Below are 25985 nucleotides of genomic sequence, written 5' to 3'. Positions count from 1 at the left end.
GCTCAAGTCATTCTCCTGCCTCACCCTCCTGAGTAGCTGGGACCACAGATGTGCACCACCACGCCTGGCTAATTTTTTTTTAATTTTTAATTATTTTTTATTTTTATAGAGATAGGGTTTCACCATATTGCCCAGGCTGGTCTTTAACTCCTGATCTCAAGCGATCCACCTGCCTTGGCCTCCCAAAGTGCTGGGATTACAGGCATGAGTTGCTGTACCCGGCCTTGTTTTATTCTTGAAAACATTCTGACATATACATTCTCTGTGAGACTTTCTATAGTAATAGTAATTTGGTTAACATTTTGTATTGGAAACAGGAATGAACTAGTTGTATGTGGACCAGAGGACTCTTGACTTTACTATTTTAGTTTTATGGTGTAAAACAGTTACCATTCTAGGCTTTACTGAGTCATAATAGAAGTGAGGCACACATGGAGATTAAGGAGGAACAAACATTAAAACATTAAATTTTTTCTTCCTTTTAAAGAAGAATTAATAGCTATATTTCTGTATTTTAGGCCCCTTAAAAGTATTTGTTATTTAGTTTTATTCCAGATGGCTGCATGGTAGCATATCTAGAAATCAAATATATATATATATACACACACACACACACACACACACACACATATATGTGTGTATATATATACGTATATATATTTTTTATAGAGATAGGGTTTCGCCATATTGCCCAGGCTGGTCTTGAACCCCTAAGCTCAAGCGATCCACCTGCCTTGGCCTCCCAAAGTGCTGGGATTACAGGCATGAGCTGCTGTACCAGCATATATATATATATAATATATATATATAATATTTTTGTATCCATATATGTTATATAATATATATAACATATATGTAATATATATAACACACATGTAATATATATAACACACACACACACACACATATATATATAACATATATATAAAAAACAATCCCAGGAAAATACTCATACATAAGCTTAATTGTTTTATTTTTGTTTAAATTTTCAAAAACCATTTTCTTTCATTTAAAAATCATTATCTACCCAGATACCCATTATCTGCCCTCCTTTATGAATTCTCTCTTACTGTACACTTCCTCCGTGTCCCCTTATGCCCTACCTAGCCCAAAACACGAAAGGGTGGACTTCCACATATGAATCAGTGCTTTCCATGAAGTGGAACTGCAGAAGTGGTGGCAGGATGTTCGTGAATGAAGTTTGAGACAGGTATACTGGCAGAGATCTCTTGGTGGGCAGGGAGCATAAGATTGGTAGCATGCCATCTGGGGTTAGAATTTAGGAGGTGGTAGAATCTAAGTGACTAGATGACAGTTTGGCTAAAGAAGTGGTTGCATTTAACCAGGCTAATACACGTGAGCTTAAGAAAAAAAAGAATTCACTGGCTAAGACTGGGTCTTGCACTTCATTTTCAGTTTAGTGTTTCTCCTTGGATTAATTTTTTCAGTTTTATCCGTTACTAGTGGTATACTGTAAATTGATCTACAGCAGTATCTCTAAAAAGACTAATTTATGAGTCCAGATGGACTAGAAGGGTTTTAAGCTTATAATACTTGGATCCTTTTGTTTTAATTAGGTTTCTAGATAAGTCCTTACAAACTTCGAAGGTGTTGTACCCTATCAGATACTTTTTCCCCTAAATAAAACTGTATTTTTCAGTAGAAAATAAATTGATATAGGCAATTCCTTTTCTTGACAACCTTCACAAGTGTGGTAGATAATTATTTAGCACACTAATTAGTCTCAGCTTTGATTTTGTACAGATTTGATTTTACCTATTAATAACACTTTCATCAGGCTTAGCCTTTAATTTCATAAACTCCTAGTCTCCTCCTGAGCATTAAATTAATAGGAAACATACATACTGATGCTAATCTCTAATTATACATTCAGAAGTTTTTTCATCTCATCAATCACTCTATTGTCCCTTTTTATTTGTCCGTTATACTTAAATTTTCAACTAATTTAGTACAGTTTTTCTCATTATAAAAGTAAATGTTCATTTCTAAAGATTGAAAAATAAAAGGAAGAAAACAAACTACCTCTAGCCCTCTACTCAGTGACACACACTGCTATTTTCTTTTCTTTTTCTTTTTTTGAGATGGAGTTTCGCTCTTGTTGCCCAGGCTGATACGACCTCAGCTCACTGCAACCTCCGCCTCCCAGGTTCATGCGGTTCTCCTGCCTCAGCCTCCCAAGTAGCTGGGATTACAAGTGTGTGCCACCACGCCTGGCTAATTTTTGTATTTTTAGTCAAAACAGGCTTTCGCTATGCTGGCCAGGCTGGTCTCGAACTCCTGACCTCAGGTGATCCACCTGCCTTGGCCTCCCAAAGTGCTGAGACAGGCATGAGCCACCATGCCCGTCCCTATTTTCTTATATGTCCTTTGATACACTCTTTTATTACTATTCCTCTTTTAGAGACAGGTTCTCACTCTGTCACCCAGGCTATGGTGTAGTGACGTGATCATAGCTCACTGCAGCCTTGAACTCCTGGGCTCAAGCAATCCTTCTGCCTCACCCTCCACAGTAGCTGGCACTACAGGTGTGCTCCACCATGCCCAGCTATTTTTTGTACCGATAGGGTCTCGCTATGTTGCCCGGGCTGGTCTTGAACTCCTAGCCTCAGGTGATCCTCCCTCCTCAGCCTCACAAAGTGCTGGGATTACAGCTGCAAGCCACTGCACCCAGCCTGAATCACTCTTTTATTCATCTCTCTGCCATCCTCCATATACAGTTTTGGGAGCATATAATACTTGCACATGTCTATGGTACAGTGTTGAATAACATAGGCACAGTCTTTGCACTCAGGATTCAAAGTTTAATACTCTTTAAAAAGTTATCTTTTAAAAATTAATTGCTTTATAGAAGAAATACATAAATAGTCTCTTTGCAAAAACACATAGATAAGGTTCAGGTTTCTGATTGCTCCCATTCCCTTCTTTATTTTCCTAAAGGTAATCACTATTATCAGTTTATACGTCATTTTTCCTCCTAAGGTTTTGCTTATACTATACATATGTAGAGAACATGTATGATTTCTTTTTTAGTGTAAAAACGGTTGGGTGTGGTAGCTCATGCCTGTAATTCCAGCACTTTGGGAGGTCGAGGTGGGCAGATCACTTGAGTCCAGCAGTTCGAGACCAGCCTGTCCAATGTGATGAAACCCTGTTTCTACTAAAAATACAAAAATTAACCAGGTGTGGTGGTGCATGCCTGTAATCCCAGCTACTAGGAAATCTGAGGGATGAGGATCGCTTGAACCCAGGAGGTGGATGTTGCAATGAGCCAAGATCACACCATGCATTCCAGCCTGGGGTACAGAATGAGACTCTCTCAAACAAAAACAAGACAAAACAAAACACAACTGTTATACAGTACCTACAATTAGTTTTCTTTTCATTCAGTATGTTAGTATGTACAGATTTAGTTCTTTAAACTGCTTTATTTAATTTTGTTGATATACAGTAACTTAGCCTTTCCTATTGATAGACATTGGGAGTCCCAATTTTTTGCTATTGCAAAACATTCCTGCAGTTGCTTATACTCATGTAGATGTGCAACTGTTTCTCTAAGGCTGTTATACAGAGGTGGGGTTAGTAGATCGTAGAGGATTATGTGATTACCCTTGAAATTTTACCATTCATGTTACTCTTTTTTTACCCTCTTTTTTCGGAGGGTCTTGTTTTTCTTTTTTGAGTCAGTCTCACTTGGTCACCCAGGCTGGAGTGCAGTGGGGTGATCTCGGCTCACTGCAACCTCTCCCTCCTGGGTTCAAGTGATTCTTATGCCTTGACCTCCCGACCATTCATGTTACTCTTTAAGTTGGACGTTAGAGCAGTTTATCTTATATCACACCCCTTCCAACAGACATTTTATCCTTTTTAAATCTAACAAATTAGGCAGACATTGTTGTTATTTTATAGAGAAATGTGTGATTCAGTTTACCCACATTTTTACCACATCTTTCCTTACCATCCCTTCAATTTCTGACTGTGGCTGGGCACACAGCAGCTCACACCTGTAATCACAGCACTTTAGGAGGCTGAGGCAGGTGGATCACTTGAGAACAGCCAATTCAACATGGTGAAACCCCGTCTGTACCAAAAATACAAAAATTAGCCAGGCGTGGTGGTGTGCACCTGTCATCCTAGCTATTCAGAAGGCTGAGGAAGGAGAATCACTTGAACCTAGGAGGCGGAGGTTGCAGTGAACCGAGATCATACCACTGCACTCCAGCCTGGGCAACAGAGTGAGACCCTGACACAAACAAACAAACAGAAAAAAAAATTTCTGACTGTCCTCCTGGATCATTTTCCTCCTTCTTAAAAAACATCTTCAGAAGTTTCATTAGTGGAAGCCTTTTAGTGGTAAATTGCCTGGTTTTGTTTATTTGATTTTTAATTTAGCCTCATTTCTCTTTTTGAGTCAGGATCTTACTATGTTGCCCAGGCTGGCCTTGAACTCCTGGGCTTAAGCGATTCTCCTGCCTCAGTTTCCCAAGTAGCTGGGATTACACGTGTTGGCCACTGTGCCTGACTATTTTTAGCTGTTTATCATGAAAATTTTTAAGCACACATGAAAGTAGAACAAATGCTATGATGAAATCCAGTATTTCCATTCCTCAGTTTCCTGTTATTGATACTTTATCATTTGATGTTTAAAGAGGGTTCTCTTTACCTCTGTGTGCCTTCCTTTCTGCTGGAATATCCAATCATGAAGTCTGTAAATACTTTAGAATGTATCTCCTAGAGAAGAGGTTAAAAAAAAAAACCCACAATATTCTCATTCCTAACTAAATTAGCGGTAATTCCTTAACATCATCTAACACCTAGTCCATGTCAAAGTCTTTTCAGTTGTCTTTGAAATGTCTTTTTATAATTTTACTCTCATTTTTCAGGGTTGTTATTTCCCAGGTGCTCAGTTGTAAGTTGACAGTAATTTTCTCTTCGTATCTTGAAGATACGTCACTGCCTTCTGGCTTCCTTGCTGTTACTTGCTGTTACTCTAATTATTCCATTGGGTGAAGGATTCTTTCTTTATGGCTTCTTTTATGGTTCTTGTTGTCTTCAGTGTTGTGCAATTTTACTACTTTGTGTCTGGATGTGGGCTTATTGATCACATTTGGGTATGTTGTACTTTCTGGGTCTAGGGATTACTTTTAACCAATTCTTGGAAATTTGCAGCTAGTATCTCTTTTAAAACTTTGAAAAAGGAAATATACATTCAGAAACATATAAAATATGTACAGTTTCGTTATAAAGTGGGTGTCTTTGTAGACTCTTCTGAGGTCAAAAGCAGAATATTTCATGTACCTCAGAATCCTCCTGCCCCAAACACCCCTTGCCATTTGAAATCCTCTCCCTTAGAGGTAGTCACTGTCATGACTTTTATCACTTTATGTGCATCCCTAAAATATAGTTTCCTTTGTTGAAATTTATATGACCAGCATCGTATACTTTGTCTTGCTGTTTTTGCTCAAATTATGTTTGTGAGATTCATCTGTGTTACCTGTAGTTCTTCATTTTTATGCAGTCATCATTACTTAAGATAGTTTTTCTTTCCCTTTCCCTCTCTCTCCTGTCCGTTTACTACTCCCATTATGTGTATGTTCATGTGCTTAATGATGTTTCATATTTCTCTGAGGCTTTGTATTTTTTTCACTCTTTTTTTTTCCTCTCTGTTCTTTGGATTGCATCATCTCTATCAATCTATATTCAAGTTTGCCAGTTCTTTTTTCTGCCAGTTCAAATGTACTTTTAAGCTCCTCTGGTGATTTTTTTCTAGTCAGTGTTCAACTCCAGAATTTCCATTTGGTTCTTTTTAATAATGTCTCTTTATCGATATTGTCTATTTGCTGAGATACTGTCATTATACCTGCCTTCTGCAATTACGGTATCCTTTAGTTCTTTGGACATATTTATAATGGCTTTTTGAAGTTGGTTACATCCATCATCTGGTTGCTCTTGCAGGTAGTGTCTTTTGCCTTTATTTTTCTCTGGTATATGGGTCCTTCCTTCCTTCCTTCTTTCCTTCCTTCCTTCCTTCTTCCCTCCCTTTTTTTTTTTTTTTTTTTTTTTTTTTTGAGGGAGTTGCACTGTCACCCAGGCTGATTCTCCACTCACTGCAACCTCTGTCTCCTGGGTTCAAGGAGTTCTCCTGCCTCAGCCTCCCTAGTAGCTGGGATTACAGGCACCCGCCACCACGCCTGGCTAATTTTTTGTATTTTTAGTACAGACGGAGTTTCACCATGTTGGCCAGGCTGGTCTCGAACTCCTGACCTTGTGATCCGCTCACCTCGGCCTCCCAAAGTGCTGGGATTACAGGCGTGAGCTACCACGCTCAGCACTTTCCTATTTCTTTACGTGGCTTGTAATTTTATGTTGGAAACTGAACATCTTGTATAACATTGCAACAACTCTGGGTACTGATCTTTGATTTCCAGGGCTTGTTACAATTATTTGCTTATTTGTTTAGTGACTTCTCTTTCCCTATTTCAATGACTTCTATTTCCCCGTTGCAGTGTTTAAGCCTCTGGTGTTGCTCCTTAGGGGCACAGACTTGTGTATGCCTGCTTGGCACCTGGCAGTGTTGGGCTGACAGTGTTTGGCAGAGCTTCCTTCTGTTTCTTTTTCTGACCACACCCAGCTTTTTAGCTCCACTGATTGCTGGCTGACTGCTCTGTTGTCTTTAACAATACCCTAGGACATAAATTGCTTCTTAGCCAGATCCATACAACTCTCGAGGTCATTGCACGTACAATTTGTTCAGACCCAGAGGGGTGCATCCCAGCTGTCTTATTCCCTGGTTCTCACCTGCAAACTAGCTGGCCTACAGTTTAGCCTGTATTTTAAATCTCTTCCAAAATGCCTTTCACTCAACCTTGGGTTTGATATTGCCTTTAGGCTTGAACATCACACTCTTGCAAATGAAGTCAGCTCCTTTGGGAAGAGATTCCCAGCTATCTCTGGGGACATGTTAAATTATATGAGATGCTTTGTATGCTGCTTTTGATTTACATCTTAGAAAAGTAAAATACAAATATTTTACTACATAAATAGCAAAGTGATAGGTAGAAAGCAGTCCTACATAGTTGATTTTTCTGTATAACAGCAGTTTAACCTTTAATGAGAGAGGCTTTTAAAAGTTGTTAGGTAGATAGATTTCTAAGACATAAGTAAGCTTTTCTTGCTTCCTAAAGGTAATACAGTCCTGAGTTCTACAATATATGAATATTCATGGTAGATATACATTGGTACTTTGGCACCTAATTTAAAACGGGAAATTAAGTATTAGTGCTGATATTTAAACTTTTTCACTTAGCACACTGTTCATAGCTACTCTTTAGTCTGTTTTTTGTCTTTGTGTAGTTTATGTAAATAACATGCTTTGTGAAATGTGTCTAATACAGAAACAATGGACAACTTAAAGTGCTGTTTCTTGTTTTCGAAGGTTGTCATTTATAACAGACATATAACAAATAATTTATTCTTTCTTTTACGTATTCATCAAATGTGTGAATGCTTAGTATTTACTGGAAGCCATGTTGTAGCTGCATGGTATACTGTCATAAATGTGATGCACTAGGTCATTTCTGCCCTCCTGAAGTTTCCATTCAAGTGGGAACAGACTAATTATAAAGTCCTGAAGTTTCCATTCTAGTGGGAACAGACTAATTACAAAAATATATAGTTTATAATTTTATGTATATATTGCATGTATGGTTTTTATGGAAACTTTTTTTTCTTTTTCTTTTTTTAATCTTTTTTACTTTTTGATTTCTAGCTAGAACCACCTCCAGAATTTATGGAAACTTTTAAGATGCTATGCAGTACCAAAGTGTGCGCGTGTGTGTGTGTGTGTGTGTGTGTGTCTGTATTTCATATCTATAAATAGCTTTCAATTATGTATAATTACAGTGTATATATAACTGGTTGTATAGTATATACTTAGGAGCATTATTTCTGTGTAACTGTATTCATTGGAGTTGCACTAGCTACATATTTAAGTTATTAAAAATTCATCGATTAGATTGGCAAAAAATTAAAGGGTTAATTAAATACAGTAATCATTTTTAAATTTTATAAAAGTACTGTTATATACTATATTTAAGTGTATACAGCATATTTTTCTTTTTTTGACTTTTTTATTGTGGCAAAATATATATAACATAAACATTTACCATTTTAACCATTTTCAAATGTACAATGCAGTGGCATTAAGTACATTCACATTGTTGTATAACCATCACCACTGTCTGTTTCCAGAAAGTTTTTCAGCATCTCAAACAGAAACTCTGTACAATTAAGTAATAACTCCCTATTCTTCTCCCCAGCCCCCTAGTAACCTTTGTTCCACTTTCTGTATCTTTGAATTTGTCTATTCTGGATACCTCATAAAAGTGAGATCAGGCTGGTCATGGTGGCTCATGCCTGTAATTCCAGCACTTTGGGAGCCCGAGGCGGGAGGATCACTTGAGCCCGGAGTTCAAGACCAGCCTTTGCAACACAGGGAGACCCCATCTATATAGATATCTAAAAAATTAGGCGGGTGTGGTGGTGCACACCTGTGGTTCCAGCTACTCAGGTGGCTGAGGTGGGAGGATTTGCTTTATAAAGCCCAGCATTTTGAGGTTGCAGTGAGCTATGATCCCACCACTCACTGCACTGTAGCCTGGGTGACAGAGTGAGAGACCCTGTCTCAAAAACAAGAAACCAAAAGTGAAAACATAAAATATTTGTCTTCTTGTTACTGGCTTATTTCACTTAAAGCATAGTGTTTTCAGGGTTCATTCATGTTGTAGCATGTATCAGAATTTGATTCCTTTTGTGACTGAATATATTCTTTTTTTATTATTATACAACATTTTATTTAAAAAATTATTTTCATAGAATACATTTTCACATTGGAGATTCCCATTGTGTGAAAATAATAATTTATTACTTATAGTTTTATATTTTTGGACAGATTGTTTTACAACAAGTAGAACACATTTGAGAATTAAATCTCAGTTTACAATTGGTAATATTTTGGTACGTCTACAAGGGGAAACTTGCCCTTAAATGGAACTTCTCTATATTCAGAAGCACTCCAAGCATTTCTTCCTAGGATTTAGAAATTTATAATGTGAAATATCAGCATTTCCTAATTTAAAAATTTCCCTTGTATATGTAACCATCAGTAGATGGTATCTACTGACTAGAGAGGGAAGTTTTCGAAAATTAAACACTTGTCTAATTTTCTGCAAAGTTTTTATTCATGAATTAAGAGTATTTCCCTTTGTCCATTATTCCCAGGGCAAATATGGAAGTTTGATCATATACTAATAGTAATAAAGCTGGATTCTTTTTAAGAGATTGATAAATTAAAAGGCAAAAGCTCATATATCATGTTTAGTTAACTGTGAGTCTTATAAGAAGCTGGGAGGCAACCCTATTAACTCACCAGAATACAGAACTCAGTCTCAGAATTTCTTAGATGTAATTCCTCTCAAACCTTTTCCTCAAAGATTAAATTCTGAAAATAACCTTGTGATTAAGAGAAGAAGGCTGTCCACCAATGGACTTATCTGTTATTTCTTCCTTATTGTGAGCTTAATGGCATGACAAAGCAGAGGCAAAGAGGCATGCATCAGTTCTTCAAAGTATGAAGTCAAAAAGGTCAGAGCTTCCACAACGTGGCAACAGCTTTGCAGATGCCCATATCGTGATAGTTGAAATAGCAAAGCCCAGCAAAGGTTAAAGCTGAAAGTGCCAAAAGCCCTGCCTTGGCAGCTTTCTGCGAGGCATCCCCGTGAACATAGTCAGTAACAACTTGTCCAAGGCCCCAGTGACCATGAAGATTGAGGGTCGCAGGCAGGGAATAGTCCATCCCAGAGCAAGGATTCAAATAAGCAGCCGGAAGCAGACCCAGGAGCAAAACACTGACAACCCTCTCGCTAGTCCAGTGGAGAGATGCAGCCATGGAACCAGAATGGTGGCTCGGTGACAAGTGTATGTGCTGTACTCCACACCATTCTGGGATAGGTCGGTCCTGAAGAAATGCTGAGATATGATGAGCAGGTCTGACCACTGGGGTTTGCAGCAACAGAGCTCGGCCTCTTTGGGCACCGCAAAGGGCACTCAGCCTCCAGAGAACCGCCATCTCGTTCCTGAGGATGACTGAATATATTCTAATATTCCATGGTATGGATATACCACATTTTGTGTATCCCTCCTTTAATGGACACTTGGATTACTTTCCATTTTTTGGCTATTGTCAAAAATACTGTTAGGAACACTGGTGCACAAGTATCTGTTCAAGTCCTTTCAGTTCTTTGAATATACACCTAGGAGTGAAATTGCTGGGTCATATGCTAATTCTAAGTTTAGTAACCACCAAACTATTTTCTGTAGTGGCTGTACTACCTTACATTCTCGTGTATTATTATTATTATTATTATTTGAAACAGGGTTTCACTATCTCCCCCAGGCTGGAGTGCAGCAGTGCCATATCACGGCTCACTGCAGCCTCTCCCTCCTGGCTCAGGTGATCCTCCTACCTCGGCCTCCTGAGTAGCTAAGACTACAGGTGTGCACTACCACGCCCGGCTCATTTTGTAGAGATAGGGTTTCATCATGTTGCCCAGGCTGGTCTCAAACCCCTGGGTTCAAACGATTTGCCTGCCTCAGCCTCCCAAAGTGCTAGGACTGTGAATGTGAGCCATTGCGTCCAGCCTGTCGTGTATTCTTATACGTATCTTTTGAACAGGACCCTAAACACAAAACAATGTATACAGCAACACTTTATAAGTGATAAGACACTTTCAAACATAATTTTGAGTGTATGATTTTTATTTTGTGTACTTACTACGTGGTATGTGAGATTTTTGGTGATGCAGGAGCATTATTACATATGTCAGAGTTACTAGTTACAGTTGATGTAGAGAACAAGAACTCAAGTAATAGAGTAAAAATTTGCCATAGAGCTTAACTTTTTAAAAAGTAATGTTGTTTTATTCTTTGGGCATTTGCACTCCACTTCCAAGTATACGTAGCTCCAACATCAGTAATCGTGACTTCTGTCTTACCATGTTGGAAAGGGCATGAGTTTTGAAGTTGGGTCCTGTTTTTGAATTGTATCTTTAACACTCTAGCTTCAGTTTCATATTTTGTAAAGGGTATAGTGTGTTCTTACCAAGTCACTGTGAGGATTGGATCATGTATATTAAAAGGCTTTTTTTTTTTTTTTTTTTTTTTAACCTCTGCCTCCCAGACTCAAGCAGTCTTCCTATCCCAGCCTCCCAAGTAGCTGGGACTACAGGCGTATGCCACCAACCCAGCTAATTTTTTTTTTTTTTTTTTTGGTAGAGATGGGGTTTCGCCATGGTGCCCAGGCTAGTCTTGAACTTTTGGCCTCAAGAGATCCATCTGCCTTGGCCTCCAAAAGTGCTGCGGTTACAGGTGTGAGCCAGCGTGCCTGGCAGAATTGTTGTTGAGACAGGGTTTCACCCTGTCACCCAGGCTAGAGTACAGTGGCGTGAACATGGCTCACTACAGCCATGACCTCCTTTGGTCAAGCAATCCTCCTGCCTCAGTCTCCCAAGTAGCTGGGACCACAGGCACACAACACCATACCTGGCTAATTTTAAAAATTTTTCATAGAGACAAGGTCTCCTTGTGTTGCCCAGGCTGGTCTTGAACTCCTGGGCTCAAGTAGTCCTGCTGCCTTGGCCACCCAAGGTGCTGGGATTACAGGTATAAGCCACTGTGTATGGCTAAAAATGAATATTTTTTTCCCTGCCAAATTAATTCTAAGGACTCCTGCACCCCATTCAGGAAATCATTGGCTTTTCTTGCCCTTTTCATTTAAAACGATATTTTATTTCTATGTCTTACAACATTTTAAATCTTATTATTTGAACGCATTATTTTATTTTATTTTACTTATTTTTGAAATGAAGTTTTTGCTCTTGTTGCCCAGGCTGCAGTGCAGTGGCACAATCTCGGCTCACTGCAACCTCTGCCTCCTGTGTTCAAGCAATTCTCCTTTTTCAGCCTCCCAAATAGCTGGGATTACAGGCATGCACCACCACGCTCAGCTAATTTTTTTGTATTTTTGTTAGAGACGGGGTTTCACCATGTTGGCCAGGCTGGTCTCGAACTCCTGACCTCAGGTGATCCGCCTGCCTTGGCCTCCCAAAGTGCTGGGATTACAGGCATGAGCCACCACGCCGCCCTGTTTAGTTTTAATTTTAATATTAGTTGTCTGGCTTGTTAAGTAAAATTATTCTCTAAATGAAAATTTGGGCAAGGGTATTTTGGAGAGTCGATTTCAAAGCTTATTTTAAAAGCTTAGTTCAGAGGGGTACTATAATACATTTTGGAAATTGCTCTATACTTGAACTTCCCTAAAAGTTTGTGTTTCTTCGTTGTTCAGATGAGTACATCAAATTCTTTTGAATTTCTTATCCAAGATCATATAGTTACTTTGTGAAAGAGATGAGTCAGTCAACTCTTTGACCTTGTATTGCAGTGTTCTACCACATCAGACTACCCTCCTCCTACCTTTTACCATTTATGAGATTACTTTTGGCAGCCGGCTTCTGTGGCTTCTCTCCATGGTGCTAGAAGTGCACAAATGTACTTACTTTTGTATTAACTATCTAAAGGATTTCTTTCTCCTTTGTCCCTTTTTGTTCCTCTAAACCTCCCCCTAAACTGAAAGATACATACTCTTGTAAACTTTTTTAAAATTAAAAAGCAGATAGAAACAATCAAAAAGCAAAACCTCAGTATGTCATTTTTTATTTATGTAATTTACCTTTTAGAAAGCTTTTCTATTCATAAGCCCCAATGTATTGTTTCCTTCCCAACATTCCATAAGTTACTTCACTAAAACTCTAATAACCTGTAGTTAAAGAAATGATATCTTAGAATCAAAGGTATTAGAAGTGTAGATAGCATCGTTTGATTATTTCAGTTTACTTTTCTGTTACTGGAACCTATATTTGAGTCTATGTTTTCTACAGGTACAGTTTTGGGATGTTTAAAGTTGGAGGACCTATTAGAAGTCAGCTTTAAACTCCTAACTGTATATATGCTGAAAACTGATAGTGGCAAATCTGGGCATTTCTTTTTTTTTTTAAATTTTATTTTGAAGTAATTATAGATTCACAAGAAGACACTATTTCGTTGTATTTTTCTTCTAATTATTAGCAAAAGTGAGAAGTAATTTAATTTTTCTAAAGGAAATGAAAACAATTTTCCTCTTTTTTTAAAGGGCCATTTGAATTGTGAAAAAAATACACTTTTTGCAGCAATTTAGATAATATGGATTTTTCTTTAAAAAATTAGTAGTCTCCTACTTCCATTTTGTCTTGTGTGAAATAACATCATTTTGGTGTCTAAACTTCCATGCGTTTATTTTCTTAGTGAAACAAATATATACGCATACAGGGTTTATATGTTTTTATGGAGGTAATTGTATATCCATACTTGCTGTTCTTTAAAACGTATAACTAGGATAGACATTCTGATCAACATACCTTATGTTATATCATATTTACTTAATGATTTTCCTATTAATGGACAGTATACTGTTTGCAGTTTTCTACTTTTTTTTTTTTTTTTTTTGAGACGGAGTCTCTCTCTCACCAGGGTGGAGTGCAGTGGCACGATCTCGGCTCGCTGCCACCTCCGCCTCCTGGGTTCAAGCAGTTCTCTTGCCTCAGCCTCCCAAGTAGCTGGGAATACAGGCATGTGCCACCACGCCCAGCTAATTTTTGTATTTTTAGTAGAGACGGGATTTCACCATGTTGGCCAGGATGTCTCGATCTCTTGACCTCGTGATTCACCTGCCTTGGCCTCTCAAAGTGCTGGGATTACAGGTGTGAGCCACTGCACCTGGCCAGCAGTTTTCTACTCTTATAATGCTGTAGAACATAGCCAAACACTTGGCTATGTAAGTGTCACTATTTATGTAGAATAGATTCTTAGTTAGGAGGTGGTATAAGGGAGTGGTTAAGAGCACAGATTATCTAGGGCTAAAACTTCCTAGAAGGAATCCAGGCTGTACTAATAAGTGTGTAACTTAAGGCAAAGTAATGTGTTCCCGTTTCCTCTTTTGAAAGAGGGACTAGATCATTGATCCTCTCTACTTGTCTACTTTGGGTGAAACTAACTTCTTTGACAGGCTGATGGGGTAAAAACTAAATAAATAAATAAATAAGTTACCTGGCTGTTAACTAAAGATTGATCATTTTTTCATGTATTTTAATCACTTGTAATTCTTCTGTAACTACTTATCATTTTCTTGTCTCTCTCTCTTTTTTTTTTTTTTTAACTTGTCTGTGTCTTACTGCTTTGTAGGATTTCTTTATACATTCTGGACATTAGCTTTTCATTATATGTAGCAAACATATCTTTTACTCTGATGCTTACTTTTAATTTTATTTATGTTTTCTTCTTTCCATGTTGCTAAGTTGATTAGTTGATTGTCTCCTTTTATGGCTTCTGAATTTCTGTTTTGCTTACGAAGACCTTCTATATCCCAAGATTTAAAAAAAAATCTGTTTTTTTTTCTTTAACACTTCAATAATTTATTGATCACTAGATCATTGGGGATTTTTTAAAATTGCAGTATTAGATTATATACTATTTTTTCTTCAAATGGATAGCCCAGTGTCCCATCACTGTTTATAAAATGGTCCAGCCTTCCCATCTTGAGTTATACATTTTATCAAATATTAAAATCTCATAAACTCATGAGTCTGTTTCTAGATTTTTCTAATTTTGAGACAGGGTCTCTGTCACCCATGCTGGAGTGCGGTGGCACAATTATAGCTCACTGCAGCCTTGAACTCTTGGGCTCAAGCGATGCTCCTGCCTCAAGCCTCCCAAGTAGCTGGGACTACAGGTGTGTGCCACCATGCCCAGCTTATTTTAAAATTTGTTATAGACATGGGGGCTTTGCTATGTTGTGCTGGTCTTGAACTCCTGGCTGGAGATGAACTCCTGCCCTCAAGCGATCCTCCTGCCTTGGCCTCTCAAAGTGCTGGGATTACAGTCATGAGCTGCTGTACCCAGCTACATCTAGATTCTTTAGTTTCTTTGCTCTTTTGTCTAATTTTATATTAATAGGAAATTATTTAAATTACTGTAGCTTTATAGTATAATTTAGTATGTGATAGGGCAAATTCCCACTTTTTTCCCCAGAAGCTTCAAAATGATTCCCATGCATATATTCTTGTATGTAACCTTTAGGATCAGTTTGTCCAATTATGTAAAAAATTACCACCATGATTTTGGTAGGGATTAGTATAGAATTATAGATTAGTTTGCAGGCTATCAGATTTTAACTTAAAATAGTGATTTCAACCTAACCTTTTAATCTAACAGTGGCTTTAGCCTAAACTGTTACCTAAAAATTTAAAACTCCCCATAATCTAAAAAGTTATATTATTTAACTTTTCAAAAAGTGTTTGTGATATGAAGGTCTATTTGTTCCCTTCTTTCTTCCTGTTTATTGTAGGCTTTTTGTAGTATTACCATAGGAATACTTTTGTTTAATACGTGTTTGTCAGAAGTTTTCATTGGCATATTATTACGTAATTAGTTGTATAGTTAAGGTCTATGATTCTGTGGCATCCGAGTTTTTCTGAGTTTTAGCCTATGTTCCTGTGTCAAGAGTTTGATGTTAACATGTAACTATAGATGATTGAAGTCTCTTGTTTTCATTCGATTTGTTTTATAAATTGTGACAAACTTTAGAATAGTGTAATAGTCTTCTAGTTATGTGGCAATATTACTAGGTTTTAGGTCAAAGATGAGACAGTCAAGAGTGCTTTATTTCCCTAAAATGTGTTATGATTAGTGCTATAGGCTAGTACTAAATGTTTTATCGAGAAAAAAAGGAAGCTCTTTTATATTTATGTTGAATCCAAAATATTAATGATGCCAGGCCTTTTGTTTTGGTATTCAAAAATTTTCAGAAATCCATTCTGAAAGCCATTTCAGGTTGATAACAGTAGTTGCTCAGTCAGTATTTTTCAAAGTTTTTGACAGTGTGACTCTTAATTGTTGACTGTGCCATTTTTCCAGTAGTAAACAGTGTATTTTGTTTCTTCTCATGCAGGTTGTCAAAGTCCTACATTTAAGCTTTCAGTGCTGAACTTCCTTCTCCCTTAAATTATTATAAACTTTTGCTGCTGTTTAATAAACGTGAAGATGTCTCGCAGTCCTGATGTGAAGGAAGACCCTGTGGAGTGCCCTCTTTGCATGGAGCCGTTGGAGATAGATGATATCAACTTTTTCCCTTGCACCTGTGGCTACCAGATTTGCCGATTTTGTTGGCATCGAATTCGCACTGATGAAAATGGGCTTTGTCCTGCATGTAGAAAGGTAAATACTTCAAAATAACATCACAGTGATTTGTTTTAATTGTATAGTTTTTTGCTGCCATGTATATGAGCAAGTGAATTTAAAAGACTGTGCAAACCTCACCTGATTATATTATTTTATTATGTATATTAAGACATAATAAGGTGGAAAGAACACTGCACTGGGAGTCAGGGCCACGTCTTGGCTTTGTTTACTAGCTGTATGATCTTTGTAAAGTCATATAACCTCTCTGATTGGCCTTTAGTTTGTTGTTGTTTTTATCCGAGGAGAAAGCCATGGTCAGGGATGCTTACTGCTTAAGAAAATTAAGAATAGAGAGGTAATGGATTTGGATAGGGTTGCATGAAATTAGAAAAACATTTTATATTACATGTGGGAGGAAATTCACCTCAATTTTCTAGTACAAAATAGGAGAGAAGAGGTTTACTAAAAAGAGTTAAAATGACAGAGAAATCCTCGTTCAGAAGATAATAAATGCTCATTTCTTGAGCCCTTACAGCAATTTTAGGCTGGTATTGATATTCCCATTTTATACTCAAGGAAACAGGAGCTTAGAGAACTTGTCCAGAGTCATCAACTTGTGAGTAGTAGGTAGGAGGTTTGGAATTCAAATATGTCTTTTGAGTCTATAGTCTGTTCTGAACTATTGTATTATTGAAAAGCCCCTCCTGGCCGGGCGCGGTGGCTCACACCTGTAATCCCAGCACTTTGGGAGGCTGAGGCGGGTGGATCACAAGGTCAGGATATCGAGACCATCCTGGCTAACACAGTGAAACCCCGTCTCTACTAAAAATACAAAAAATTAGGCAGGCGTGGTGGCGGGCGCCTGTAGTCCCAGCTACTCGGGAGGCTGAGGCAGGAGAATGACGTGAACCAGGAGGTGGAGCTTGCAGTGAGCCAAGATCGTGCCATTGCACTCCAGCCTGGGCAACAGAGCGAGACTCCATCTCAAAAAAAAAAAAAAAAAGAAAAAGAAAAGCCCCTCCTAACTCTACAAATCTATTATTTTTAATATTCTATGGGTTTTATTGTTTTGATAAGCACCAGCAACACAATTACAGTGTAGTGAATTAACTACTAGGATAGGTAGGACTGCCACATTTGTATTTTGAAGGACTTTATTTGTGACCTTAGGGATTAATGCAAATATCTGCCACTTTATTATGGAATTTGCCTTTTCTTTAATGTTTGTATAACTTAAACTTTATTTTCTAATTACCCATTTTAAAGACTTCGTGTCCATTACTATCAAATTTTGAGAAAGCTGAAATGCGTTTTAGATATCTAAAATTTAAAAAATAATCTATCTCTCAGTTTTCTTACCTGAGAATTTATAATAAACCTCAGAAGGCAATGCATTGTTTATTTATCATTAGATTTTTAAAATTAATCCAGTGGATATGTATATGTATTATATGAATAAAAAGTTAGGTCTATTTCAATGTTAATGTAGTTTATACATTTATATAGTTACACATATATTGTATATATAACATATAATGTGTATATATAATTTGTATATATATGATATTTCACGTAGTTAATATAGTTTAAGAAATGTGAATGGAAAGGTAAATGAAAACCCTAACATTAGCTTTGGGCAAAATCTATATAAATTTTTGTTTATGGATTTTAAACATTTAGTTATATTTTAGAAATTGGTTCCCAGTCATTCCATAAGAAGACAATCATATTGAACTATTTCATCGGAAGTAATGACTTTCAGGATTGCCCAAGACTCTAAGGATTGTAAATTTGATTGGCTTCATGACGTTTATCTTTTTCTTTTCTTTTTTTTTCCCTTTGAGATGTTATGAAGTCACCTTAAAGGGACCAATTATTAAATTGTCATTAGAGAAAAATAAGTTATTTAGGGAAATTACAAAGAAAATCATTTCAGTCCTAAGAGATTACCTAAAATTACTTCAAGTCCTTAGAAAGTAAAAAAAGAAAAAAAAATAGAAGATTTTAAAGGTAAAAACAATATAACTTTAGCAAAGCTTGATATGGATAAAAGGGTGTCCTGGGAATAACAGAAAGTGTGAGGAATCTCTGAAAGACAAGAAGGACGTTGGAATCAATTTCAAGGAGGAAGCATTAGATCAGCTCAAGAGAAAACTGCTTTAAAAAAAAAAAAGAAATGGCAGTGCTTCAGGATCCTAGGAAAAATATCAGTGTAGTTGGTCAAGTATGGTGTCAGAGCAGCCTTATGGGCCTATCCCCTTTTTTGTGCCATATAGCAGAGACAGATGCCCTCTAATTAAAACAGTGATTGTAAGTTTGAATCAGAGCCTTAAGGTTAATGGAAACATTCTGGAGGAACTAGGAGCTTCTATACCTAGCAGATTACCTGTCCAGCAATATGTCGTTACTACAGTCACAAAGGAGAAGCTTGCAGTAAACAGAAATAGCATTTATAGGCAGATTACCAGGATTCTCACATGTAAAGGTGTGCAAAAGCAAAGAATTAACACAGATTTCAGGAAAACCAACATCATGAAAGAGAAGCACAAAATTCAGTACATAGAAGATCCTAACACAGGAAACAAAACAGAAAGACATTTAAAACTATCATTGGTACCTTTCAGAAAGGAAAGAGGGAATGTCATATTCATGTAGAAAGATTATATTTCCTTATAAAAAGAACCAATTAGAGGGGTCTTTAAAAATCTTATAGATGGCCTGAAAAGCAAAATGGACACATTACAAGAGCAAATTGGTAAATTGGAAGCTTATGCTGAGTGGGTTTTTTTTGAAGAATATGATGCAACAAGAGAAAAAGTAGAAAGCATGAAAGAAAAGCATCATAGATCCACAGGTTCTAATCTCTGCTGAGAGCAGTCTCAGAGGAGTGAACTAAAAATGAATAGGAAGAAATAATCAAAGAACTAATAGAAGAAAATTCCTCTTAGATTAGAAGGGCCCTGTGAGTGTGAAACAAGGTCACTGAAAAAGATCAATATCTGTTTATATAATTGTGAAATTTTAGAACATCTAGAATAGAGAAAACTCTAAAAGTTTGTGAGAGATAAATATTTAGAATACAAAAGAACAAGACTAAAATTAATACCAGTATTTTCATTTTACAATTACAGAAAATAAAGTGAGAAATTTATTTTCCCAAATTTTGAGGGACCATAACTTTGAAAGGAGAGCCCTCAATTTTATTAATGTGTAAAGGCATAATAAAACATTTTCACACATGCAAAGATTCATGAACTTTATTATTCATGAACCACCATACAAACAAATAGAGAGTTGAGGATGACTGCAGGGTTTTGACTGAACACCTGGAAGTAAAGAATGACCATTAACTGACATGGGGAAGACTGCATCAGGAATAGATTTTTGAGAAGATCAGAAACTCAGTTTTAGACATGTTAAGTATGAGATTCCTATTAGAAATCTAAGTGGAGATATTGAGTAGACAGGTGAATGAATGTTCATGTCTGGATTTCAGGTGAGGTTCTGGTATGGAGATACAGATTTGGGTGTCAGTTAGCATATAGTGTGTTATTTATAACATCGTGAGACTGGATGAGATCATAAACTGAAAAGATGAAAGATTGTCCAAGGATAAGCACCAAAACTTTCCAACAGTTACAGAAAAAAGAAATCCAGATTACAGAGGTCTAAGACAACCTCCATTTAGGGTCTCCAACTTAAATCTTTAGCTGAGGTGGTTATTGTTATTAGGCCAGGAATAATTTTTTGGTTTCTTGTTGACTTAATCACATCTCCTAGAACCTCTCCTTCGTCTCCTGGTCGCCAGACTTTGTACTGCAGGCAGCAGAGAGTCTTGGAGTCTGAATCCTGGCCTAGTCTTGCCAGAGAATCTGCTCAGCGCAGCGCAAGATAAATATTTATGAAGTTGCCTGTGTCAGTTGGAGTCCAGCAAGTCTTTGGTCTCTGGAGGCCATCTACAGTGGTTGTGTTAACACAGAGGAAAACCACAATGTTGCTAGAGGCCTAGAGAAGGTCATGAAGGTACCATTTACATGTAACCCAACCCTGCAGGGACAGGGTCTACAGAGGCCATGCTGTGAGGTGGCATATTGAGATGATCTGAAGAAACTTGAGAGATGCAAGTAGGGGACTAGTTGAATCAAGCTCCTGTTCTCAGTCTACAATATGAAACGTGCCTGTTTTGCAGAAAGTTTCTCTTAGCTTTGATATCTTTGAAAAGCAGAGACAACCAGGTTTTAAAAGCCAAGAGAGTTTAGTGTTCCTTTTTGGTCCTAGCTGCTAAATACAGGCACAGGCTACTTGGTTTTTTCTTAGACTGCTTTTATGTGTCCTTTTAGTGCAGCATTTCTGAGAAAGCTACTGGTGGAAACAGCAGATATGGGAACATAGGTGGTGCACTGATGTGGCATTCTGTATTGATTTCCATGGAAACCAGAGACTATACAAGTAAATGAGAACTTTAACAGAAGTATTATTATTTTTATTTCAGAAATAATAGAAGATAATATATCTATGAAACAAAAACAGGATGGTGTTTTGGACATGGTGGCTCATGCTTATAATCCCAACATTTTGGGAGGCTGAGGTGGGAGGATTGTTTGAGGATAGGAGTTTGAGACCAGCCTGGGTAATATGGCGAGGCCTCGTCTCTAATAACAATAACAAAAATTAGCTGAGTGTGGTGGCACATGCTTGTAGTCCCAGCTACTTGGGAGGCTAAGGTGGGAGGATCGCTTGAACCCAGGAGGTTGAAGCTACAGTGAGCCATGTTCATGCCACTGCACTCCAGCCTGGGTGATAGAGCAAGTTACTGCCTCAAGAAAAAAAAAAAAAAAAGAACAGGATGATATAAAGAAGAATACTCAGTGAACGGTAACCATTGTTACTGGAAATTAAAATATAATAGCAAAAATAACTGAAGGAAAGCATCGGAAGATGAAGTTGAAAAGATCTTTTAGTGAAACAAAAAGCAAAAGAGATGAAATATTTGGGAGAAGAGATTAAGTTCATTTGAGGATCAATCAAGAAGGTCAAATACCAAACAAGTAAGTGCTCTAGGAAGAGATCAGTACTCTAGGAAGAGATCACAGTGATACAGAGGGGAAGTAATCATCCAAGAATATGATCGAAGAATATTTCCCAGAACCAAAGAACATATTTTCAGATTGAAAGGGCCTATCAAGTGTCCAACACAAACTTTTTTATTTTGAAATACCAGAATACCAAAGACAAAGAAGTTCTACAAGCTTCCACAGAGGAAAATAGTAGATCGCACGTAAAAGACAAGGAATCCAAATCATTCAGATTTCTCAATAGCAAGACTTCAAGCTAGAAGACACTTCTGAAGGAAATTAATTTTCATCTTCGGATTCCGTATCTGCTCAACTGTTAAGTGTGACGGTACACTAAAAGACATTTTCAGACCTGAGAGGCCTCAAAATTTTTTTACCTTCCATACATTCTCTCTCAGGAATCTATTGGAGGATGTGCCCCACCAACATGAAGGAATAAAGAACAGAGAATCATGGGATAAAGGAAACAGGAGATCCAACACAGGAGAGAAGCCGCTGAGGAAAGGATAACAGCTGTGCCCAAGGTAAAGAGGGCAACCAGTCCAAAATGCAACACATCAGAGAACTCCAAGAGGGATTTGTAGAAAAAGATAAAATTAAAAGAATACTTGGTGTTCCAAAAGAGAAATGTCTTGTGAGACCATTTTGCCAGTTTGAAGAGATTTGATGGTTGAATTAGTAATAAACACCTAAAAATATAATCAGACAAAACAGATTAACTCAGAAAACAAAAAGTTGTAGAGAAATGAAAAAGCAATCATATTATGCTACAGTGGCTCACATGTGAGGTAGGGGTCATGATATTTTTTTTTTTCCTATGCTGATGTTCTTGTTGCAGCATCGTTTGCAGAAAAGACTGTCCTTTCACTCTGGATTGGTTTTGAAATCTTTCTTGAAAGTCAATTGCCCATAAATGTATAAATCCAATACTAGCATCTGTATTCTGTCCATTGATGATTATATCTATCCATATGCTCATATCATACTGTCTTTATTACTGTAAGTTTTGAAACCTGGTGTGACAAGGTTTTCAACTTTGTTATTCTTTTTAGAGTTTATTTTGGGTATTCTGAGTATTTAGCATTTGCACATACATTTTTGAATCTGTTTGTGAGTTTCTACAAAAAGCCTACGGGGATTTCGATGGAGATTACATTAACTATATAGATGGATCATTTTGAGGAAAAATGACATCTTAAAAATGTTGACTCCTTTAGTTCATGAATAAGGTATATCTTTACATGTTTTAAAATTTCTTTAGCAATGTTTTATAGTTTTCAGTATACATAATAGTGCAGCATGTTTTGTTATATTTATCCATGTTTTATGTTTTTTAGCTATGGCACATGATATTGTTTCTTTTTTTTTTTTTTTGAGATGGAGTTTCACTCGTGTCACCCAGGCTGGAGTGCAGTGGCATGATCTCGGCTCACTGCAACCTCCACCTGCCGGGTTCAAGCGATTCTCCTGCCTCAGCCTCCGGAGTAGCTGGGACTACAGGCGCGTGCCACCACACCTGGCTAATTTTTTGTATTTTTAGTAGAGATGGGGTTTCACCATGTTAGCCAGGATGGTCTCAATCTCCTGACCTTGTGATCCACCTGCCTTGGCCTCCCAAAGTGTCGGGATTACAGGTGTGAGCCACCGCACCCAGCCCAATATTGTTTCTAAAATTTCATTTTCCAGTTGTTTATTGCTAATTTACCATTTTTGAATGTTGACCATCTACATCAAGAAGCCTTGTTAATTAAATAGGTTCCTTAGGATTTTCTACATAGGTGATTATGTGTTCTATACAAAAAGACAGTTTTACTCTTTCCTTTCCAATCTCTGCTTTTTAAAATTTTTTTTAGAGACAAGGTCTTGCTCTGTCACCCAGGCTGTGAAGTGCGGTGGCACAAATATGGCTCACTGCAGTCTATAACTCCTGGGCTCAAACAGTACTTCTGTCTCAGCCTTCCCAGTAGGTGGGACTGTAGGCATGTGCTACCATGCCCAGCTAATTGTTTAAAAAATTTTTTTGTAAAGGTCTCGCTATGTTGCCCAGGCTGGTCTTGAACTCCTGGCCTCAAGCATCCTTCCACCTCAGCCCCCTCCAAAATGCTGGGATTATAGGCATGAGTCACTGCAGCTGGTTCTGTGTTTTTAAATTCTTTTTCTTGCCTTAATTCTACTGGGTAACTCCTCTAGTGTTTAATGTTAAAAAGAAGTGATAAGAAAGATGTCTTTGTTCCCAATCTTAGCAGGAAGGCGTTAAGTATTACACCATTAAGTATGTTGCTGTCTGTGCATTTTTTGGTTTGGTCTTTATCAGGTCAAGGAAGTTTTCCTTTATTCCTAATTTGCTGAGAGATTTTATCACGAATGGTGTTGAATTTTGCCAAATACCTTTTTTGATACTATTGAGATGGTTATATTTTTTCTCCCTTTATTCTGTGAAACGGTAATTTATGTTTTTTGGTTTTTTTAAAGCAATAGGGTCTTGGTCTCTAGCCCAGGGTGGAGTACAGTGGCCTCATTGTAGTTCACTGCAGCTTCAACCTCCTAGGCTCAAGCAATTCTCCTGCTTCAGCCTACCAAGTAGCTGGGACTACAGGTGTGCACCACCACACCTGGATAATTAAAAAAATTTTTCTATCTTTGCAGAGACTGGGCTCACTATGTTGCCCAGGCTGGTCTTGAACTGCTGCCCTCAGGTGTTCCTCCTGCCTCAGCCTCCTCAAGTGTTGGGATTATAGGCATGAACCACTACGTCTGGCCTATGTTAATTTTTGAATCACCTTTTCCTCTCAAAGATAAACCCCACTTGATTATAATGTGTTACCCTTTTTATATTCAGTTTGCTAATATTTTCAGAAGATTTTTTTTGTCTGTGTCATGAAGGGTATTTCTTTGTAGTTTTATATTGTTTTCAGTTTTGGTATCAAAGGAATACTGTCCACATAAAATGAGTTGGGAAATGTTTCCTCATCTTCTGCCTTCTGAAAGAGTTTGCATGTCATTGGTATTCCTTTTTTCTTTCTTTTCTAAATTCATGATTGGCATGGACCCTACTAGGTATCTTCGTTGGAAAGACACCTGTGAAAACTAGCTATCACAATATTCCTGTATGTAGACCTCTGGAATTCTTTTTGGACTAACTCCATCTTTGTGGTATTTTGCCGCCATAAATTTCAGTTGTCTCAGCCTTTTCTAATTTTTATCGCTGTCTGTCCCCTCCATTCATTATGACTTTTGGACCCAGTACCAGGATCGGGTAAGTACTGGAAGAGCAGAAAGCTGGGGTAGTTATGGTATTCATCTGTCTTATTTCTTTTTTCTCAGAGATCACAGTCCTGCTGTTCATTGCCTGTTTCTTCAGTGTCTGAAAATAGTTATTTCCTGTATTTTGTCTAGTTCTCCAGTTGTTTATGATGATAGGACTAGTCTGTTACTTTCATGGCTGGAAGTGGAAGTGTGTAAATAACATTTGCATTTTATAATAATGTAATCCTGAATATTGCCCTAACCAAAGTTATGGTAGAAATTAGAAAGTGGACTCGGGATGTTTGATGAGGGGAACTGACAGGGCTAAATCTTCAAGTTGCATAATGTGATGATATCTAAAACTGAGAAATCAGGAAGTAGCAATATGAATGTACTATTTAGAGATATGGTAGTAAATGACAAAGAATCATCTAAAAGAGTCAAGATGATTATTTCTAGGAAGAGGCAACTGGTTGCAGAGGAGGAGGGAAAATGGGGGACTGCTCTTTTTCCTAACAAAACTTGTAGAACCGATTGACTAGAAGCATATTCAAGAAAAATATCAATGAAAGGAGGGAAAAATGATACAGTGGGCAAATGGAAATCATAGGAAAGAAGATATAATAGTACTGATATTAGTCATAATGAAATTCAAGATCAAACACATTTTAAAAGGGCAAAAGGTCCACACAGTCATGAATCTTTATTTAACTTAACAGTACAGCTTTGAAGTATATTGAGCCATTATAAACACCAGGAGAAACTGACATCCGTATTTATAATGGAGAGACTTCACCTTCTGTATTTTAGAAATAGATGAAGTAGACAATAAAAAGAAAATGGGGAATTTGAATAACAGAATTAGCAAGATGTGTTTGTGTGTGTGTGTGTGTGTGTGTGTATAACTTTGTACAGATAAATTTGTCACAACTTTAAATACAAGAGCAGTGGTCAAAAAACAGGCCACAATGGAAAAATTAGCCAATTCCAAGAAGTAAATCTCCCTTGTGTATTTTAAAAATGTATCTTCCTTGGGAGACTTTTTCAATCTGTGGGCTGGTGAATTTCTTAGTTCAAGATAAAAATTAAGCTATCATCTCTTCAGATATTACCTTTTTTTCTCTTTCTTCTCCTCTGTGACTCTGATTAAATATTTTTCAGATTTTTTTTCACTGTCTTCTATGTCTCTTAATCTCTTTTCTGTATGTTCTTTCTCCTTCATACCTTAGTAAATGATTTCTTCTCATCTGTCCTCATATGCGAATAGTTTCTTTTGGATCCAATCTGCCACTAAATATGTCCATTGAGTTTTTAACTATT

General features: G+C 37.3%; 2 protein-coding genes across 14 annotated transcripts in view; one reads left to right on the top strand and one right to left on the bottom strand.

Moving 5' to 3' along the window:
- The window catches only part of CNOT4 (CCR4-NOT transcription complex subunit 4), a 149589-nt gene that overhangs the window by 56187 nt on the left and 67417 nt on the right, over positions 1 to 25985 (top strand). For all 11 annotated transcript variants that reach the window (XM_055284119.2, XM_055284125.2, XM_055284123.2 and 8 more), the window contains exon 2: positions 16115 to 16380. In XM_055284119.2, the coding sequence (XP_055140094.1) occupies positions 16207 to 16380 (174 nt within the window). In that variant the 5' untranslated portion in view covers positions 16115 to 16206. The remainder of the gene's footprint in view (positions 1 to 16114; positions 16381 to 25985) is intronic.
- Positions 9453 to 10176, bottom strand: LOC129485040 (succinate dehydrogenase [ubiquinone] cytochrome b small subunit, mitochondrial-like). Of its 3 annotated transcripts, none has more exons than XM_055284130.2 (2): positions 10089 to 10144; positions 9453 to 9980 (listed from the first exon to the last, which is right to left on the bottom strand). In XM_055284130.2, exons 1-2 carry the CDS (start codon positions 10142 to 10144, stop codon positions 9662 to 9664), a joined length of 375 nt encoding a protein of 124 aa, XP_055140105.1. In that variant the 3' UTR covers positions 9453 to 9661. The 3 variants fall into 3 exon arrangements, with proteins under 3 accessions (XP_055140105.1, XP_055140104.1, XP_055140106.1); XM_055284131.2 differs by having other exon boundaries at positions 9714 to 9827; positions 9973 to 10176; XM_055284129.2 differs by having other exon boundaries at positions 9453 to 10176.

The sequence above is a fragment of the Symphalangus syndactylus genome, chromosome 6, assembly GCF_028878055.3.
Source record: "Symphalangus syndactylus isolate Jambi chromosome 6, NHGRI_mSymSyn1-v2.1_pri, whole genome shotgun sequence".
Lineage (NCBI taxonomy): Eukaryota > Metazoa > Chordata > Mammalia > Primates > Hylobatidae > Symphalangus > Symphalangus syndactylus.
Note: the sequence above shows the minus strand (reverse complement) of the source record. Positions and strands in the feature narration are given on the sequence as shown.